General features: G+C 41.9%; 2 protein-coding genes across 4 annotated transcripts in view; one reads left to right on the top strand and one right to left on the bottom strand.

Annotated features, from left to right (window-relative positions):
* Positions 1-21,862, top strand: part of WLS (Wnt ligand secretion mediator) — a 128,529-nt gene that overhangs the window by 67,082 nt on the left and 39,585 nt on the right. For both annotated transcript variants that reach the window (XM_035251835.2, XM_002750945.7), the window contains exons 3-10: positions 880-1,004; positions 4,828-4,989; positions 6,428-6,564; positions 9,700-9,868; positions 11,270-11,367; positions 11,729-11,792; positions 14,081-14,224; positions 15,435-15,518. In XM_035251835.2, coding sequence (XP_035107726.1) covers positions 880-1,004; positions 4,828-4,989; positions 6,428-6,564; positions 9,700-9,868; positions 11,270-11,367; positions 11,729-11,792; positions 14,081-14,224; positions 15,435-15,518 — 983 coding nt within the window. The remainder of the gene's footprint in view (positions 1-879; positions 1,005-4,827; positions 4,990-6,427; positions 6,565-9,699; positions 9,869-11,269; positions 11,368-11,728; positions 11,793-14,080; positions 14,225-15,434; positions 15,519-21,862) is intronic.
* Positions 15,541-21,862, bottom strand: part of LOC103794490 (uncharacterized) — a 34,356-nt gene continuing 28,034 nt past the window's right edge. Inside the window, exon 3 of one of the 2 annotated variants that reach the window (XR_008472983.2) lies at positions 15,541-18,641. The gene's annotated coding sequence lies outside the window, so the exon portion shown is untranslated. The remainder of the gene's footprint in view (positions 18,642-21,862) is intronic. The other variant, XR_004726974.3, reaches the window with a different exon arrangement.

Raw genomic sequence — 21,862 nt, 5'->3', positions numbered from 1 at the left:
CATAGGCAGAATGACCTTATGTGATTTATGCTTTTTTTTCTCATTAAGACTTCTCTGTTCTTGAACTTGCTCATCATAGTATAAAACAGACAAAATTAATAGGTACAATGTTTTATTAATCTAATCTCCTTAATGAGTTCTGTGGTGAGCTAAACCCATTCGCAGCCCAGTCCCGACTGCTATGGAAGTATGTGTGAACATTCATTTGTGCAATTATGTATTGATTATTATATTCCTATTGTGTATAAGTCTTTAATTGTGGAATAACGTTTTGCCTTTTACATTAACTTCATCCACACTATGAAGGGATTTTGACTGTTGGAGAAGTAGCAGATCCTGTATTTGAGAGCTTTTGGGAATAAGTTTAGAAGGATGCTTTCAGACCAAGTTGTGACCAAAGAGGAGCCCCAGGGGGACATGTCTGAGGGGTGGCTGAAAAATTTGGTCACGTTTATCAAAGAGGAAAGAAAACACAGGCAGATGTGCTATGGTTTTCAAGAACATAAGGTGCTTTTTATGGAAGAAGGAAGGACCTCACCTTCCATGTGGCTTCTACAGGCAGACCTAGGACCAGTGGTACAAGTTACAGGAGGATGAGTTCTGACCATTTGCGTTCCCTCAGAGGGAGTGAGGCCCCTGTCTCTGGAAGCATTTAAATGGGAGCTCCCGACTCTGGCAGAGTGGTCATGAGAGGGGACACAACATTTGGCTTAGACTTTCATCCTATGACTTTTAAATCTACAGGTTTGGAGTTTGATAGAAATTAATATTTCTCTTTTGTCTTACTGGTTTCCATGGCAGAGCCTATACAGATTTTTTGAGCTGTTTCTGAAATATCTTTCCAAAGGCCGTTTCTGAAATTGCATCTTTCTCTTGCAGGAGAAAATGCAGAAGTTTCCATGGATGTTTCCCTGGCTTACCGTGATGATGCGTTTGCTGAGTGGACTGAAATGGCCCATGAGAGAGTACCGCGGAAACTCAAATGCACCTTCGCATCTCCCAAGGTACGACCCTTGCTGTCTAAGCCAACAGAGTTTTCACTTGGTTCCCAGGTATGTGGAAAGATTTGCTTACTCTTCATAGGTGTGTCCCTTATTTCTTCGCATGAGAACAGCTTTGGTAATACCTGCTTTGCGGAACATTTTATTTCCTCCCGTCTCCTACCATTGGTCTTTCCTAACCTTGCTTTTGCCTATTATTAAGATTTCCTGTGAAATAGTAAAAACATTAGGTTGAAGCCTCTGAGTACATTGCCCCAGCCTTAGCCCTTTTTTCCTAAAGAGGAAAAGGATTGGGTGGTTGATCACTGACAGCATGACCTCAAGTAAGTTTACATAATCCATCTGAGCTTCAGTTTTCCTTCTGCAAAATGAGATAAGAGTACCTACCTTGGGAGTCTTTGTAAGGCCTAGATCAAGCTTGTCCAGTTCGCTGCCTACGGGCCACATGCAGCCCAGGACAGCTTTGAATGTGGCCCAAAGCAAATTCATTAACTTTCTTAAAACATTATAAGGTTTTTTTGTGATTTTTTTTTTTTAGCTCATCAGCTATTGTTAGTGTATTTTATGTGTGGCTCAAAACAATTCTCCTCCTTCCAATGTGGCACAAGGAAGCCAAAATATTGGACACCCCTGGACTAGATGATACAATGAACATAGGCAGGACCTTATAATTTAACATCTCATCTTGGACATGTTTGAGAGTCAAAGGGGCTATTAGCCAGATGGGTCACTAGGAAAAACGGTATAAACTAAGGCCTTCATGGGCAAACCTTATACCCTACAACCTAAGTATCTATTGCAGTGTTTTTCGAAGCACTAGAAGGGTCTCCCTCCCCCAGGTTTCTTAGACCAAAGCCACAGGAATTATGCTCTGAGAACTAACAGGTGCAGCATCACCTGAGAGCTTTTGGGAAAGGCAGATTCCCAGGGCACACCCAAAACCTATTAAGTCAAAGTCTCAGGGGGTAGGAGCAAGAAATCTATGTTTTAACAGGCCTTCAATTTATTACCTTAAACTTAATAAAGTTTGAGAGCTACTGCCCTAGACCCTCTGCTGAGTGCTAAATATAGGGCTGTCCTCCAGAGAAAGCCATTGGTAGGTAGAAATGAATGATAGAAACTAGAGGAAGCAGGAGAGAGGAATAGCTAACATTTTCAGACCTTTGTATGCAGTGGAGAAAATTAATTAAAACCTTTCTAGCTATCTCTGCAAGTTGACTGCATCTTTGAAATACTGGTTGAATATCTAAGCTAGATGGCTTTCAGATCCAGAATTTTATCCTTAGAAAAGGGAAAAGTCGTTTCTCTTATTTATACACATGGCGGGCACTGAGTAGCAGGAGGGGGAAGGGTGTTTGCCTGCAACTGCTTCTTAATGAGGGTTGCTTAATTATCTTTAGGATGTGTGGATCCCTTTCAAGAAAGATATTAAACCTTGAAAGGTATGAAGGAAATGAATCATCAAGTCTCTGCTTTTTGATTGTAGTGAAATTTAGTCTTGAGTTTCAAGATTAAATGAGAAATTGCTTTAAAGCTTTTGATTCCCTGGTGGATTGTGAAATTAAAAAAAAAAAAAAAGAAGAAGTCAAGTTGCCACCTGCTGTAATTTGTCCTAATTAGCCAGTCTCATGCTGGAGTTGAGGGAGATCTAGGTTGGGGGTGGGGGGAGGAGGAAGAGAGGAATCTTTCTTCTTAAATGCCCTAAATACTGGCAGAGGCAGAACTTTAGTGCATGAAGAAAAGTCTCTAACAGGATACAACAAAGTTGTCTCTGAGACAGGAAGGTTGGTCCAGTGTCCCAGGCGCCAATGTGTCTCTTTTAATTTAAACTTAGGTAAATTTGTGTCACGGGTGGCCATGTTACTCTGTAGTGACAGGGAAGTGTGAGACACCCAGAGACTCCTAGCGGGAGATTAGAAGTGACCTTGGAGATCATCTTAACTTTCTCACTTAGGAGGAAACTGAGGCCAAATGAGGAGGGGGATCCAAGGTACACAGCAACGGAGACAGGACAAGAATCAGAGCCTCCTGGCTTGGAGTCCAGGACCCTTTATCACAGCACAATGCCTGCCTTTGGACAGGGCCCATGTCCTCCTTCCAGTTCTGCTACTACTTTTGAGACTTTGGGTGAGACACACACCAGATGGTGTTAGACTAAGTAGGTTTTGTTCCCTTCCCTGCTCAAATTCTCAATTTCCATGAATAAAATTAGGCCCTGCCTGGAAACAAATCAGAAACTGTCCTCTTGCTGTTACCACAGAAGATAATCAGCCTCCTCGCTGCAGCTCGATCCGAGGGCGAATTAGAGCCTGTAGTGAATTTTCACTGGTACCTGCAGAGCCTGCCTCCTCCCTGACTTGAAAGTATAAGAGATAAAGGAGTGGAGAGGAGAGAAAGATGATCAATATAGGAAGAATCCTCCGACCTGCAGCTGAGGTTTGAAAAAGAAGCAGCATTCTTTCTACAGAGGAATTTTTTTTAAATCTCACATGCCAACTCTAATCAACTGGTGTGTCTGACAAGAGCCACTCACACCTTAGGGATAAAAACTGTTGACGACTGGTTGGTTATGTCTGCTGTGGTGGGGAAGAGGAGGCGGACACACCTCCCCACCTCCACCTTATAGTGTGTGTCTGTCTCTGTACAAAGGTCTGTTTATTCTACTCTAAGCTTGGACTGTCCAGTAAGGAACTCTCGTCCCCAGCCAAGATCTCAGAAGGGGCAGAGCCCCTTCCTGCACACTCTTAGAATATAGACTCCTGTTATCTTCTTTCTGCTCACTTCTTCAGTGGATCTTATCTCTGAAGATTTATGACAAATTATGGAGGTCTTGCGAATTCAGGCTTAGGAACGACAAATTAGATCTCCCCTATCACTTGATCAGGAGGTACCAAGTAAACATTGAGGCTGACATAGAAACCAAACACTGATGGCAGACCCTCATCTTCTGTATCAGGGAAAAGTGCCTGCCTGCTGAAGCTCATGCCTCTACATGCCCATATTTACCCCTGGCCCCCACCCCTCAGAATTTAGTAGAGCAGAATTTAGTTTTCAAAAGAAAGCTGTGTCCCTACTCTCCAGTTTCCCTCCACTGTGCTCTGGACAGTATCTCTGAAATTGGCAGGAAGTCAAAGAGGTTTTTCTAGACACTGGGCTAAATTTTTATTTCATTAAAATTTCTCTTCCCTTCTGCCATCTTGGACTGTTAGGACGCACTGGAGGCAGAGAATTCTGAGTGGGTATCTCCGGCCACTAATCTTATGATTACCTTTATTCTGTTTCTACCTTCCCTACATATAAGGCCTCCTTGTGTCTTTTTTTTTTCCCCCTGGCAAGTGAATAAAAAGATATTCTGGCTTCTCCCTCAGGCCAAAATCAGGAAAATAATTAGCTATCATGAAAGAGTGTAATGATTCAGCAAGAGCTTCCACCTGAACATTTACAACGCTGACTGTTCCACAGAGCCTTAGAGGTCCCTGACGACACACAGCAGATAAAAACTCTTGTAGGCCTGGTGGATAAGATTGTAAGATGCAAGGTTCTAATGAAGATTAAAGGGCCGAGAAAGGTGTTAGGAGATAGAAGCTTTCTCTGCTTTCTACCTAAAATGTCTGGTTCTACCTTGAATATGGCTGGTTTATTGTTGTTGTTTGTTTCTGGCTGGGTGGACACCACGCCTCCAGCATGCCTTGTTCATCTGTACCTGTAAAGTGTAGCTGTAAGCATTAGCTTTTAAAAATCGGTGTTATGGGTCCAAGGTAACAGAATTCAGAGCCAGTCTATTGGAAATAGTGACCCTGCCACAAATCCTCTGCTCTTCTTCCAGACCCCAGAGCATGAGGGCCGTTACTATGAATGCGATGTCCTTCCTTTCATGGAAATTGGGTCTGTGGCCCATAAGTTTTACCTTTTAAACATCCGGCTGCCTGTGAATGAGAAGAAGAAAATCAATGTGGGGATTGGGGAGATAAAGGATATCCGGTTGGTGGTAAGTGAATAACTGATCTTGAGTGTATATTGGAGAGGAACTCTATGTCACTCTTGGCATCTCTGTGCCTCACCTGTCTCATCTGAGAAATGGTAATGATAACATACTCATGATGGCTGAGATGATAAAGTGAATTACTTTGTGTGAGAGATTACAGAAATGGAAAACAATGCAATTATTGTGCCCACTTAAGATTTTAAATGGGCTGAAGATCACTTAAGATCATTATAATGATGAGAAGATCATGGTATTAGAGTTGTGATTGCATAATGAACTCCACCAAGATAAAAGTAAATTTTCTTTTTTATATATTTTACCTTGCAAGCACAAATGTTAAAGAGAATAGAGGTGGTTTAGGTTCTTTCCATTGTATTTGTATAATTGGGGGCAAGTTATAACTTGCTGCAAGGAGGCCATTTCTTTTCAATCTCAATGAAGTCCCACAAGAATTGGGTAAAAACACAGAAAAACATAATAATTACCTGTAATGTCCTACTATTTAGAGAAATAGCTACTGTTCAGGTTTTGATTGATCTTTCAGGCTTTTTTTAAAATACACACATAGTAATTCCATTACAAAAAATAGGATCATATTGAACTGACTTTTGTTCCCTGCTTTCTTTATTTCATGGCATATTTAATATAAATTGGCGAGTGTAATGTAAATATGCTTTCCAATATTGGTTAGCATTTTATAGAATACCTTTATTAATACTTACCTGTCTCAGCATATTAAGCATCTAGGATATCTGCAACTTCCTAATGAAAAGCTTGCCAAAAACATTTGATCATGTACTAAATCATTATCTTAGCATGGGGAGGAAGCTCTCGGATCCCTGATACACCAAGTAAGATGTAAGGCTCTAAAGAGGATTAAATGGTCAAGAGAGTTGTTAAGGGATAGAAGATATCTCTGCTTTTTACCTGAAATTTTTGGTTCTACATCAAATATGGCTTTATTGGGGGTGCAATGGGGAGGTGGTAGCTGAATAGACATCATACACCCTGCATGTGCTATTAATCCATACCTCTAAGGTGTTCCTTTAGGCATTAGGATTTTAAAATCAGTGGGATGAGTCCAAGGTAAGATAATTCAAAGTCTATCAGAAATAGCGACCCTGCCCTAAACCCTCTGCTCTTCCTCCAGACGCCAGAGCATGAAGGCCATTTCTACGAATGGGATGCCCTCTTTATTTCTCTGGCTTTAGGTCCATAGCAGAGGGCAGGCCAATTTTTAAGTCTTTTAATACGTATTTCTGTCATCTTTGAGGAGACGCCAAGGGTGTATGAGGGCAGTGCATGCTATGAATGTGAAAGCTGTTGATCATGAACATTTCGCAGACAGGATCTCCACTTAGCTCTCCCACAAATGCATTTGCTAGTAGAAAAAAATGCTAAGAAATATTCACCTTCAAAGTTATCATCGGTCTCTGCCTAGGGGATCCACCAAAATGGAGGCTTCACCAAGGTGTGGTTTGCCATGAAGACCTTCCTTACGCCCAGCATCTTCATCATTATGGTGTGGTACTGGAGGAGGATCACCATGATGTCCCGACCCCCAGTGCTTCTGGAAAAGTAAGAGTTGGTTTTGGAGTGCTCTTCGGGAACACTGGCTTCCCATCATCTGCCAAGCTCTTGTTTTTATTGGGGTCCAGTTCAAGCAGCCCGTGTGTGAATTAGGCCAGTGATTTGACCAGGAGTCATCCTGCACTCCTTTCTCTCCTGCAACTTTCCTATGCAAGTCGTTATTAAGTAAATCCTCGGGGTTCTACTTCTCTCGCCTTTCTGGCTCTTCTTAATGAATTTATTTTCTGAAGATGGGGTCTCACACTGTTGCCCAGGCTGGAGTGCAGTGTTGGGATCTCAGCTCACTGTGGCCTTGACTTCCCAGGCTCCAGTGATCGTCCCACTTCAGCCTCCCAGTAGCTAGAGCCACAGGTGTATGTTTCCCAGCTAGTTTTTTGTATTTTTTGTAGAGACAAGGTTTCGCTGTGTTGCCCAGGCTGATCTCAAACTCCTGAGCTCAAGTGGTTTGCCCGCCTCGGCCTTCCAAAGTGCTGGGATTAGAGGTGTGAGCCACCACACCTGGCTGACCTTTCTGGCTCTTTAACCTGTCTTTGCTCTTTGGGATATTCCACGGTCAGAATCAGATAGTCGTCTGTGTGGTAGTGTCTCTTAACTAAGCCCAGCTCTTCTCACTTACAGAAAGAGAGTGTTCCTGCAGAAGTGTCCACTTTCTCTCCACATCACTGACTTCTCCCTTTCTGCCAGATCTTTCCATTAATATACAACAAACATGCCCTATAATCTCCTATTCTTACACAAAACTCTCCCATTTCCCACTTCTCCCTGAAGTCATATACCCCTTTTCTGCTCCTCTTTACAGCAATGCGTTTCAAAAATCTGGTGCATATGTCTTCTTCCTGTTCTCTCTTGAGTCCATTCCAGTCTGGATTCATCTCCACCACTCCACACAACTGCTTTTCATAAAATCCCCAGTGACTTTCATAGTCCAAATGCAAAGGTCACTTTTTAGTCCTCACTTTTTTTTTGACTCATCCCAGCGTTTGACATAATTGATCAGTTTCTTTTTCTTCCCAGAGTCTCCTCTACCCTTCTCTTAGTCATCCTTCTTTGGTGACTAGCATTTAGTCTCCATTCTTGTCTCCTTCCATCTTTCCAGCCTCTTAGGCTTTGGGACGGGGGCACCTGCTTTGGACCTCTTCTCTTTATTAGCCTTGTGTTCCCCCAGGTGATCTCACCTACCTTCATGCTCTGAAAAATCATCTTCTCTCTGATGACTCTTTTTTCTTCAGCCTCAGCCTCTCCCAACTCTAGACCCAAATATTCCAGTTTTTAATGTCTTTCTTTGCCTTGAAAATGTCACATGTACCAAGGACAACACTTGATTGTGTCCCACTTCCAACCTGTTTCCCTCCCAGGCTCCCATTTCCATAAATGGCAACTCCATCCTTGCAGTTGCTCAGACTGGAAAAGTAGCAGTGAGTCATCCTGTATGTCTCTGTTTTTCAACTTCTCATCCAACTCACTGGGAAATCTCACCATTTCCTCTGCTGCCACCCTAATCTAACCCACCCACCATCACTTCTCACCTGGATCAGTGGGAACAGCCTCCCAACCGCTCTGCTTGCTTCCACCACGCGCCTCCCTGCAGCCTATTCACAGGGCAGCCAGAGTGCCCCCTTTCAAGTGTTAATCAGATCCTGTTACCCTCTGCTCAAAGCTCTCCACTGGCTTTTCATCTCCTTTGCCATGACCTATAAGCCCTTTGATGATTGGGCGCCTTCCACCTCTGATCTTGTCACTTGTCCTCACCACCACCCACCAGCCCCCTTTATTGTGCTCAAACCCTCACCCCAAGGCCTTCACACTTGCTGATCTCTTCATCTGTCCACCTGATGTAAAATCACATCCCCATTGCTCTCCACTCTCTTGCCTAGCTTTTTTTTTCATGATGCTCATTCTTTTTTTATTTATATCTTTTTTCTGTACTCATTCTCTCACTGCATCTCTATAGAAGCATCACAAGAGCACCATCCTTGCTTATTTTATTCACAATTATATTCCCAGCATCTTAGAATAGTGACTGACACATAGTAGGAGTTTCATAAATATTTTTGAGTAAATGAATCATGTCACTCCATTGTTTAAACTTTTTATTGGATTCCAATAAGAAGTCTCTTCAAGATAAATTTCAGTTCTCTAATGGGGTATGCAAGTTTCTTCATGAGCACAGCCTTCTTTGCTTCTCTGGTCTCATGTCCTGTCATTGCCTCATGTGCTACAGGCAGATCCCCAAATGCACCAGGTTCTTCCAGGCCTCTGTGCCTCCATCTGGGCTCTGCCCTCTCCTCCAGACACCCTTTCCACCTCCCTAACCTTGACTCACAACTCAGCTTCATTTCTGTGTCAAAGTCAGAAGTCCTAGTAGCCGCCTTCTATTCTTTATAACTCAATGATATTGCTGATCCTACTCTATTCAATTGTCTCTTTATCTGGCTCCTCCACTAACTGTATCTCCTGTGAGCGAAAAAACAGGTCCTGTTCATTTAGGGTTCTGTAGTGCTACCACAATGCCTGGTACATGATCTGTGCTTCATTTCAAGGAGATGGAAAAAAGTATGAATAAATCAGCGACATAAGAATTATATTTTAATAGAGAATTGGCAGTTCTTAGTGTGACGGGGAAGAGTAAAATAAAAGCTAAACAAGCAGTCAAGAGAATTTACATTTCAAATGTGTTTGGAGTCATGTATTATTGAAACAAATGTGCTTATATAATTTATAGTTGCTGAGGATATCACGATAATAACGAGTGTTCTTAATGATCAGATGAATGATAACCTGAGTAGATGAAAGAGGACAATTATACTCACTGAGGCCTGGGTCAGAAGGGAAGGGGGACACAAACATTATAGGAAGCTCTTCATCTGTGGTGGCACCAGAATAAAGTGTGGGGCATCAAAGAGGTCAGATTCACTTCCACAGAAAGGTTAATGTGGCACTCCTTCATTCTGCGGTGGTGCCAACTACTTAGGACATTTTGCATCTCTGTGCGGAAGAAAGTGATCATGTGGCTTCAGACCCAATAAGTAACATCTCATGTCTCAAAACTGAGTTCTGGGAATTGTTTGAAAATCTGCCTTCCAGATGAATAAAGTGGATGTTTTAATATTTTCTCACCATAAGAGTCATCTTTGCCCTTGGGATTTCCATGACCTTTATCAATATCCCAGTGGAATGGTTTTCCATCGGGTTTGACTGGACCTGGATGCTGCTGTTTGGTGACATCCGACAGGGCATCTTCTATGCGATGCTTCTGTCCTTCTGGATCATCTTCTGTGGCGAGCACATGATGGTAAGAGCCCCTGGGTGGGATGGACTCTGTACCACCTGCTCCATGCAGGCTGCCAAGCTGACACCTGCCCCTCGTTGCCTCCAGTCAGCAGTGGGTGAGACAGAATAAACTAGTAGTTAAATAAGTGGGAGCTCTGGAGGCAGACCCTCTGGTTCACATTCCTGCTTCACCACCTACTGACCAGCTGAGTGGCTTTAGGCACATGACATTATCACTCTGAATTTCAGGTCCTTCATCTAGAAAATGGGATGTATAGGCCTAATGCATAGGGTTTTTGTGATAATTAAATGACAGAATATGAGTAACTTAAATGATTAGTATTATTTCTTGCCCTTGAGCTTGAGTTTCTTGTCTGCTGGCTTCTGCGCTGCTTGTTCTGTCCCCAGGAATACAGGTTAACCACCAGAGAATGTGGGCCTGGCTCTTTCCAGCTGGCGGTGTGTTTGGTGGCCTAGTAACCCCTATTCCTCTGAAATACAGACCTTCCCAGTCTCCTCAGTTTGCACAGGCACAAATCATATTTCAAGAGGGATTGAAGGTATCATGGTTAAAAATAAGAATGGTGTCGTCATCACATTGTGGCTAAGATCATGCGCCAGCTGGAACTTGGTCTTCGTGTCAGGCACATGGGCTTCACAGCAGAGTGGACGGTTTTTAAATTCCATTATGGCTCAGTAATAAAAGCCAGACCTCTGAAGTCTTGCTGCCCGTCTGAGAGAGCAGTGTGAGAGCAGAGAGAGAGAGAAACTTAAACGCTCTACATTAGGGAGTCTTTCCCTGAGAGGGGGTCCTCCAGCAGAGACACTCTGAGAATGAGGCCTCGGCAGCAGGGCCTGGGAGTAGAGGGGACTCGGTCCCTTTCCCTTTTTTCTCATTCTGCATTCCTTCATTTTCTTTCTCTTGGTGTCTTTGTTTACCAAGGGGAATCATTCCTGCTTTTAATAAGGACGGGGAGAAAATATGCCTGTAAGAGACATAGTTCACATATTCAAATGCTTTAATGTCTTTACTTTGCCTTCTGGAAGATTACTCACTTTTATAAACAGCAGTTATAAGTCACAGAAACATTTAATGCTGAATGCGTTGTTTTGTGGAGCACAAAATGTCCCCTGCCTGGGAGCCGAGGCCTTTCTTTGTGTTCCCATGGCATCCTGTTCTTGTTACTCTCAGAGCCCTCATGGCTGGGCTTTGTCATGGTCTGCGTGTGTGCCAGACTCCTCCACAGGGGTGAGCTCCTGAAGAAGAGATTTTTGTCTTCTTTGCTCTCGTACACCTAGAGTTTAGCATGGTGCTTGATGTACAATAGGTGGTCGGCAAGTGTCCTTTGAATCCTGACTCCTTCATAGAATAGCTTGGTCTTCCTCTCCCCTCTATCTCCCTTTTCAATTTGGTTTCCCTCAGGATCAGCATGAGCGGAACCATATTGCAGGGTATTGGAAGCAAGTCGGACCCATTGCCGTTGGCTCCTTCTGCCTCTTCATATTTGACATGTGTGAGAGGTAAGCAGGTGTTTGTGGGACACTGAGCCAAACTGCATCACCACGCCCGCTCCTGTCACTTTAGGAGGAGTGTTGGAAAAGGAGAATGGTGGTCGGGATCCTTTAGTATGGAAGTAGTGGATGTGTTCACATTCTCAGGCAAGGTCTGGGATCAAATCAAAGGCACAGCTCTTTACAGGTGCAAAATGTTTGGGTTGATGTATTCTACAAGCTTCCTTTCTCTTTAGGATCCTGTAATGTTTTTTAGCCTAAATACAGCCCTCACTCCTGTGGCTGAAAACCTAAGAATATGTGAAAAGGAAAGTTCCTGTTTGCCTTTGTATTAATTGTGTCTTACCTCTTCATCTCATTTTCATTGTAGAGGGGTACAACTCACGAATCCCTTCTATAGTATCTGGACTACAGATGTTGGAACAGAGCTGGCCGTATCCTTTCTTGATGGGCTCAGGTTTTATTCTTCCACTAGCCACCCAGTCCCCAAGATCATTTTCTAAGGCTCTGCTGATACTCCCCATATGTACTCAGCCAGGGCTTTGATTCTCACACCAATGATAACAGCACCATCAAGGCTAATAATGAGAAGAATTACTGCTTGCTTTCCAGCCTGGTGAGAGCAGGCAAAATGAGAAGGTTGCAGCCCATCCTCACAGCAGAGAGATCCAAGTTGCTGGGCTTACCGCAGCCTGTCTGAATTTATCTATTATACACTGTTTACTGCAGACTGAAGCATGACACGTTTTCCCCGGAGCTATGGAGGTTCATCTCTAGGCCGCTGTGGGTGAGCCTGTTTCTGAAATTGCCTGTGTGTAAGACTTCTTACAGTGACCTTGGTGTGCTGTCAAACCACACTGCTGCTATTCATTCCTGAGACCAAGTGGAGATAAAGCTAAGGTGATTAGTTCCAGAGGAGTCGCTGAGGCTTCTGGTTGGTTGGCATAAACTCTAAGTCATCTTCATGAAGCAGAAGTGACAGTCTTAGCTTATCCCTTTTAGGATGCTGGATTTTAGGATGCTGAATTTAAATATTTTATCTTCCTGAATAGTATGTTAAATGCTCTTTGGAGAAAAAGACTTTCCTCTGGAGTGGAAAGGCTTGGGTTGTATTCTTCCTTGATAGCTCATATCTTGCCATGTGCTAGTGAATATGCTTTGTCTTCCCATGATGTTTATATTGGTTTCTTAATGTCACAAGAACATTGTGAGCAAATGAAATCAATAGTATCATTACCTCAGAGAGAGAAGCTCTACCCTTCCTCCATTATGCCCCCGCCCAAATGTTAGCTGCACAATGAGGAGAACATTTATAATGGTAAATCTAGTTCAAGATTTTTATTTTATAGATATGATGGAGTGAGTAATATGTTAAGTCCTGCAGAAAATAACTATATTCCCTTCATTTCAGGATACTGTTCATTATAGGAAGGAAGGAGAAACTGAATTAAGTATTATATTATTAATGAAATATGCATACCAAGTTCATACTTCCTAAGTGCTTTTTAAAACAGGCAATTTGGGCCGGGCACGGTGGCTCATGCCTGTAATCCCAGCACTTTGCAAGGCTGAGGCGGGTGGATCACCTGAAGTCAGGGGTTCGAGACTAGCCTGACCAGTACGGAGAAACCCCATCTCTACTAAAAAATATAAAATTAGGCATGGTAGCTCATGACTGTAATCCCAGCTACTCAGGAGGCTGAGGCAGAAGAATCGCTTGAACCTGGGAGGTTGTGGTGAGCCAAGATCACACCCTTGTACTCCAACCTGGGCAATGAAAGCAAAATTCTGTCTCCAAATAAATAAATAAATAAATAAAGTAGGCAATTTGGATAGAGTCATAGCAGAAAGGAGTTGGAATCAGGTCACTGACCTTCCAAAGAAGCTTTATGCTACCCCAAGCCTTGATGGTTCTCAGATCGGCTCCAATGACAGGTCTCAATCTCCCTAGCAGGTCTCAAGAATACTGGGAGCAACCCAAACTCCCACTTGTGCCATGTATGTCCTTCAATCCCCATTCTGTTGGATGACAAGATTGCAAGTAGTCCTTCATCCCTCGTTTTACTTCAAGACCTTTAAGCCCATGCCCACGGCCCCTGCACTGAGCCGCTGCACAGAGCCCCCACATATCCCCTCTTCAGTTATGCCAGAGCATCTCAACCTAATTCTTACAAAACTCCAAAGACCAGCCCAGTGGTTTCCAAGCATAGTCATTCTTGATGTCCTAGCCCTCAAGTATGATTCCATATATCTGGGAAAAACCAATTCCATATATCTGGGATGGGGCCTGGAGTTCTATATTTGAACTCTTCTGGTGATTTTAATGTGGTTTTTCATCTGATCCCTATTAAGTGATCAATATATGCTTTATTAGTACTGTTCAAATTTATTGTACATACGAATCTCCTGGGGACCTGGTTAAAAGGCAGATTCTGATTCATTAGGTCTAGGGTAGGCCCTGGACTCTTCATATCTAACAAGCAAGACACCATGCCTTTTCTTACTTGGTTTAGAAAGCAGTATTGAACACCTCCCTCTTTGGTATTGTGTCAAGAAACCCATCACTGCATTAGAATGCCAGGTTTTAATATTTTATCCCCTTGAAAAGTTTCTACCTGTTTGGAGACAAAACAAGTGTTGCCAGCAGATCTGGGGAGAAGTGCCTGGACCTGCTCATCTTGCCCTTGGCTAGCCTGTTGTTTCCTTTACTGGACACTGCCAGATGGCCTTCATTATCGTGGCTGGAATCTGCCTCTGCCTCTACTTCCTGTTTCTATGCTTCATGGTATTTCAGGTGTTTCGGAACATCAGTGGGAAGCAGTCCAGCCTGCCAGCTATGAGCAAAGTCCGGCGGCTACACTATGAGGTGGGCAAATTTCTTGGCTCGCTCTAGAACTGATGTTTGCTTGATCTTTCTGCTTGATGTGTAAACACACACACCCCAGAGATAGAAAGCCTGTACTTTGAAATACACATTGAGAGGTTCTCATGTATGCTCTCTGGGCAAAATTAGAGGCCAAATCTGGCTCTGAGAAGCATCTAGCTGGCCTGTCTAAATCTTGGCGTTTTCTGTGGTATGAATGTGTTTCCATTCCCAGTAAGGAGTAAACTTGTTCAGCCGGTTCTTCAACTTGGTGGTGGAATGTAGGTGCATACAGATTGCACTATGGCAGAATTGGAATTTGGTTGGGATGAGGCTTTAGTCAAAGTTCTGTCCCAGGATCAACCCTGTCCTGTAATTAAACAGGGGCTAACCCAGGTGATCTGATTTCCAGACACTTAACAGCCCACATTCCCCTGAAATATCCAGCAGGTGCTCAGACAGAGTTCAGTAATCTCTGTTTATAGATTATGTTCCTCATATAAGAGAAAGACTTAACATCCTCAAATCCCCAGTGCAGGCAACACATCCTTGATTTTTCAGGGATTCCTTGGGTTCATGCCTAAGTGGCTGTCCTTGGAGAAAGAAGCCTAATTCCAGTATGAAAAGAGAAGCAGAAACTACAGAACCTTAGAGTTTTTATATGCAGTAGATCTGCACATAAGAGCCTTGAATAATAGGCCTCCCTCCTTGAAACACAGGTTCTCTTAAATCCTGCTCTCAGGAAACCACGGGCACTTTCTAAGGCTTGCCTGTCTCCAGAGCTGGAGTGACATGAGAAAATTCAACCAAATCCACTTCATGTTGATTAATATGCACATTTCTTTTTGTTCACTGGAGCAGAATTTTATTACAACCACAGAAAACTTGGATTTGGTAACTTTGAACCCTTGCAGAGAAGCATAACCAGCTTAGCAGGGAAATTAGCAGCCTCACGACGTGTTGTGAATATAATTTCCCAGGCTCTCGTATCGCCGCTGTGTGAGTGATACCAACATAGGAAATATTCAACCCAAGAAATTTTCAGCCACACTTACCTCTGCAGGAGAAATATTACTATGGGAAATCATGTTACTGTCATTCTTAGGGATTTGGTTTTACAGATTTCTTTAGAATTAAGCTTTTTATAGATTTACATAGTGAGAAAAGGGTTGGTAGCTGATAGAGTATTAAACTACTCTCTCTTTTCTAATAGGGGCTAATTTTTAGATTCAAGTTCCTCATGCTTATCACCTTGGCCTGTGCTGCCATGACTGTCATATTCTTCATCGTTAGTCAGGTAAGTAGACCCTGAGATGTTAAGGTGAGAATGTCTCTGGAGAGGTTCCTCTACCCTGCACAGAAATTCTATAGAGCTACTGAGGAAAGGAGCAGAGAGGACATAATTCTGGACAGCTGGTCAAGCCATATTTTTCTGGGTCTTGATATCACCTGGCCAAATAACTAAAGTTTCTCTTTCCACAAAACCTTGTAGGAGATAAAAGTTGCTAAATAAAGTAAAAGCCTGCAGCCAGATTGAAGGACACATATTTTACTTACTTATGAGAATAAATCTAGCAAGCCTTGTAGCACAACACTGACAAGCATAAGTTTGATTCTGTTTTTATCTCGCATTAACATAGATCCTTATACAGTCCGTCAGCTACTCTTTGTAATAATTATATTGCCACAAATATGAAACATAATTCAAAAGTCCCTTTGATAGCGTCTTGTCTTTTCACTGGTTCTTTCCAAAACTCAAAATTTTGCTATAGTTGAAAATATCAATAATGATAATTATTTAAAAATATTCATAACTTGTTTTGAAGGGTGGAAAATACTGTTTAAATCTGATGTATCTATTATTCATTTGAGCATCACAAAAATCCTACAAGGTAAGTAGGGCAGGAATTGTTATCCTAGCTTGCTAGAATATGATATTTAATAGCTTTAGAGAAAGTTTTCATTTATGCTGTTTTCTAGCTGGATAGGACTGTGGATGGATTACTTAACAGTTCTAAGGTTTAATTTTATTATCTGCAAAATAAATATAACAATAGGCCCATAGAAAGCTGCTGAGATGATCACAGGAAGTAATATTTACAAAGAGGGATGCATTCGGAGAAATGCATCGTTACGTGAGTTCCTCATCATAGAGTGTACTTACACAAACCTGGATGGTATAGCCTACTGCCTGCCTAGGCTATACGGTGTAGCCTATTGCTCCTGGGCTACAAACCTGTGTAGCATATTCCTGTATGGACTACTGTAGGCGATTGTAACACAATGGTGAGTATTTGTATATTCCAAACATCTAAACATAGAAAAATACAGTAAAAATATGGTATTATGATCTTACAGGCCCACCATCATAAATGTGATCTGTTGTTGACTGAGCCATCATCGTGCACCCAAATGTAATTAGCAGAGCACCTGGCACATTTGTAAGCATGAATATCTGTGTTCTGAATAGCAAGAAGACTGAATGTCTTTCTTGCCAAAGGACATGCAGTAAGTTAGAGATCAGAACCCGTTCCTTCTGACCCTTTTGCCAATGCTTTGTCATTTAGCCAAAATGGAGGATTTCAGTAGTGCAGATAGTACCTTAGAACATGACTTGCTCCATTCTGCTAGCAAGTTTCCCTAGTACAGGGAAAGCGTTTTTGTATATGGACTCCTTTAGCAACCTGATGAAGGCTGCGAGTCTCCTCTTAGAGTGTTTTCAAAAGAGTAAAATAAAATACTTTGAATTTCAAAGGGAATCATCATATATTATATGTAATACATATTTACAGGGAAACATGTTACAGGTGTATTACAGATTTATATTTACAACTGTAATTGATGTGAAAATATCCTAATGTCTATTGAAAATATCACAGATAGTACTAATACTACAGGGATTTTTCTACATTCATAATTGAAGTAAACACTATCTTTTAGTTAGAGACTAGCGAAAATAAAGATATAATTTTTTTTCTATTCTAATTTATGGACCCCTTGACTTCCATCCAAGGACACCCAAGGGGACTCCAAATTTGGAGCCTCTAGTGCCTTGCTATTGGCTGTGTCACTGGGGAGTGTTAGTGTTGCTAGCTCTGCTGAGGTTGAAATGAATATGGAAAAAATAAAACTGATACACATGTATGTCTTCATAAGTCCGGTTCATTACATCTGCTTTGACCTATAATACTGCTGTGTTTGTATCAGGTTGTTTGTTTATAAAACCTTGGAAACTTCACTTTCCACTCCACTTGCAGTAAAACTATTTCAAACTCTGAAAGAGATTTTTATTCTACCAGCAAAGGCTCACACATTCATATTCAAACAGGAGTGCGAGGCCTGACTTCTTCTGTGGCAGTTCCCTACTATGACCAACATGCTTTTCAGTTCCTCCAGTCCCAAAGTAGTACACGGTGATACTTGACACAGCCAGGTCTGCAAGGCTGAGATGGCACGGAGCACGGAGAAACAGAATCTCAAGGAAGATGGGTTGAGGCATAAAAGGCAGTTTCGTGATATGTTTTCAGGAAGGCAGAAAGAAAGGGCACTTTTGGTCCTAAGGCCTCACACAGGTCCTTCTGCTGGTTTGGGAAGCTGACATCATTCTCCCCACACTGTCACATGTATGTCTTGTGTCTTCTGAGTTCTTTCCACCTGAAGTCAAGAAGGACTGGTCCTGAAGCAGCTGCATGTTGCCAAGATTTAACCTTGTACATGTTTAATTAGTGTACTTCTTAAAGCAAAGGAAGCCATCTTCCAAGGAGCATAGTTTGTGGCTTTTCTTTAGAGAAAAAGATTAATATTCCATTGCCCCAGTATTTTCTAATACAGCTTCAGCCTGTGGCTGGCTTTTTATATCTGCTGTGACAGTCTGCCCAGAGTGGATTTCAACTCCGAGGGGGTAGCAATGAGGCCTTTTGAATTCCATTAGCTCCTCACATTCCTCCTGCTGGGTTTTTTTTTTTAAGATTTATTTATAGACATCTAAGACGTTTTCCGGCATAACTCTCAGTGTCCCAGGTACTGTATTAATATAGTCATCAGAGGATTTATTTTTTTAATGTCATTTTGGAATGTCAGAGCAATGAGCTCACCTGAAAGGAAACCTATTGGGTAACTTTTTGAAATGGATCCCAGCCTTAGGTAAAAGGAATGTATTAAAACCCCCATTATACTCCCGGGCTTGCTGTGGGAGAGCTTGCATTTAAGCCTCATGAAATATAATGCGAGGGGATCTCGCCAGGATATTGAAGCTCTGAGGCCAGGAATGAAAGGCGACGGGAAGCTGTGGAATGCAGTGACCTTGAGGCTTTGTAGCTGGGTACTGAGGTGCAGTCTTTTAATGCCTGCCATTTTAATGGCCTCAGTCATAGCAACCAAGAGATGGTACATCGCAGTCTGGTATTTCAGCCCCTTCCTTCTGGAAAAGAAAGAGGCGTTCCATTTAGAGGTGGCGGCAGTAGGGAACAGAAGTGCAGTGCAGGGGAGAAGGTCACCGACCTTCATTAAGGGGACCCCCAGGTGCCTGACATTCAGGTCAAGCCACATGCAGCAAACTCCCAGAGAGCCTGTCCCCAGCTCTTTTGTGTGTGTGTGATCACTTCATTCTGTTACTTACAGAGGAAATGTTTCCGGTAAGAGAGCCTGTGTCTGGGATTTGGAAATCTTGTTGTTAAGTGGAATGTTGGTTGTCAAGACTACTGGGTGTAAAGGGATTTGACCTTCACTTGGCTCCAGGGGTATAATTGGGTGGTTTCACACAAAAGTAAATTGTTCAAATGTAAAATCAGGAAAACAGGGACTTTTAGAAATAAGACTTATGTGAAGAGTGAGATTTGGGGATTTTTTGTGTGTGGGGGGTTGGTTTTGGCAGGGAAGGGCCAGGGCTACCAGATTTTTCTCTCAAAGTTAAAAGGCAGAGACTATTACCTCTGCCTTGGCATTAGAAAGATTTTGGATATACAAGGCTTGCTCTGTTGAGGCTGTTCATTGTGGTACATATTGGTGGGAATGTGCTCAGAGCTGAGGATGTCTCAGGCATGAATAATTGGGAGAGGAGAGGGAAAAACAATCCAGTCACCAAACAGTAGAGTTACACTATCTATACTGTTTATTTCTGCATTTCAACTCTTTGCCCACAGCAGGCAACACCACATTTGCAGACTGCACACTCAGTAGTATGTGTAATTCTGCAACTCCACTCTAAACAATGTGCATGTGTCCCAGAACAAGTATGAGATTAGAGCATAAGTCTGATATTTCCTGTCAGGCTTAGTTCTTATGTGCCTCTCATACTATGGGGATCTCATTGCAGTGGTTCTACTGTAAATTTTTATTTTGTTTATATATCTAGTTTATTTATGGCATACATTACTATGTCCAGGATATTCAGGGTCTACAGATTTGAATACACATACAAACCTGTATATGTATGCTCTATTAGTAATGTATATTATGAGCAATGAAGTGGATTTTCAAAGAGAATTTGACCTTACCCAATCACTGCCTCATGTGCTACCTTCAGAGACCAACCCCTGTTTAAGATAACATTCCTACTCTGTGTTGGATGATGGTTGTACCTTCTTTTGGAGTAAGAGCCATGACTTTCTGACTGAGCAATCTTGGGCAAGATATTGCATCTCTCTGTGCCACAATTTACCCATGTGCTGAATGGAAATATTACCTACCTACCTCACAGCGTTGTTATTAAGACTAAATAATGTGTTTCACGTATAGTGTTTAGTATTGTGTCTGGCACATCGTTAGCATTAAATAAATGTTTATCCTTGTTGTGAATACAAAAGAATCTTAGCTTTGTGAATATTTTGTGTTAACCGGTTATTTTAAATGATAATAAATATAACAGAAAGTAATATTTTAAATGAATATGTAACACTTGTCACACGTTGGCATCTCCTCTCACTTTCAAAGTCAATTACGACTTACTGTGGACCGTAATACTTTCTCTTTACCTTTCAGTCAAGTACTTATTAAGAGTGGCTGTTTCCATCTCCACTTTGTACCTCCATATATTTGCCCCAGAGTCCCTATATATGCCTATACTTTTACCTCTGTTCATTCAACATACATCTGTTGAGCACCACTGTGTACCAGGCATGCAGGTTGGTGTTTTCTTAGACGGGTCAGTCATGTCAACCCTACCAAGAATCAATGTCACTAAAATAGTCAATACTATTTCCAACTTCTGTCCCAGGCAGTAGGGTCTCTTACTAGCCCTTCCCTGAGCTGAAGTGTCCACTGCCTTAAGAGAGTAGAAAAGATGCCATATTGCCATACTCTATCTTGCAGCTAGGATGGGTGACAGCCTAGCCTCCCCTCCTTAATCACATACAGAAATCTGTGTTATGACAGCAGGTACATGTATTTCTGGAAACTATCTTAATGCCTTCTTCTCTTTTCCATTACACGCAATAAAAATCATCATAAGATGCTCTAAGTGATACAGTTTTTGTAAAGTTAGTATATTCTGCACTTAAAAGTAAGAAGAGTGACATTTGGAGACATATCTAGAAGTCCTAAGTAGCTTGAATGCTGGCACATTGTCCTAAAATTAGTAATGGTCATGAAATCCTTCTTTGCCAAAAAACACTTCTGGGCATTTTGTATAAATTATTTTCCAAAATAAATAAGAGTTCATAATGGTGGTTTGTTTATGAGCCACAAAAAATGAAAAATTATGTATCACCAACACCAAACTAAAACTGGTAAGTCTATAATTGGTTAATGTGATTAACTGACACACCGGGTCTTTCAAAAGAAAATATCTATACTTAGACCTTAATTTGGTCTAGGGCCCCAGCAGGTTATGGAATATACAGAAGATACTGAATGAACACAAACCTACTGTATCCTAAACAGGCAGTGAAATTCACCTGCTAGTTAAAGGGTTTAACATTTCAATCTAGCCTACCATCTTACAATTTAAAAGTGGTTCCTAGAGATGGTTTATACAAAACAGCCTCATTCAGCTGTCAAAGGAACATTTATCCAGTGCTTTCTTCGGTTTCCATTTTAAGTGTCCTGCAGCAAGCAGACGTGGTCAAAATCGTTACATTTTTCTCAGAGCTGTCACAAATTAGTCATTCAGCTCAGCAGCTCTGTTGGCAGTTCTTAGTGTAATCCATATATCTTTAGGCAGCCCTTAAGACAATTACCAAGTCATTAACACAGACAAAAGCAGCTTCAAAACATCTCACAGAATTTCAAAGCATATGAAAGCTTCATAATTATCTTCATGAATGGCTTACTTCGAGGGACATTATAGAAATAACTAAGATTTACTGAGTGTTTACTGTATGCCAGGCAGTTTCTAGAAATATTTTTACTTAATTCTCTTCAGTAACCTTCAAGCTGTTATTTTACCCTTAAGGACACTGAACTTCTGAAGTTTGGATTCTTCAACTTACTTGTCTTACATTAAGCTGAATGAGTGGTAGACACTGGATTTGAATTAATTTATGGTGCATCGGGCCCCAAAGACATGGCAGCACAGGGAGGAGAACTGGTCTCTGCCTGCAGGGAATTTACATCTAGCTGGGAAGACAGACAGCAGAGGAGAAATTATAATTGTGATTAAGTGTTGGGCTCAAACACAGTTTGTTTAACTTAGGAATAGCAATA

This window comes from Callithrix jacchus, chromosome 7, assembly GCF_049354715.1.
Source record: "Callithrix jacchus isolate 240 chromosome 7, calJac240_pri, whole genome shotgun sequence".
NCBI lineage: Eukaryota > Metazoa > Chordata > Mammalia > Primates > Cebidae > Callithrix > Callithrix jacchus.
This window is presented reverse-complemented; position numbering and strand designations above follow the sequence as displayed.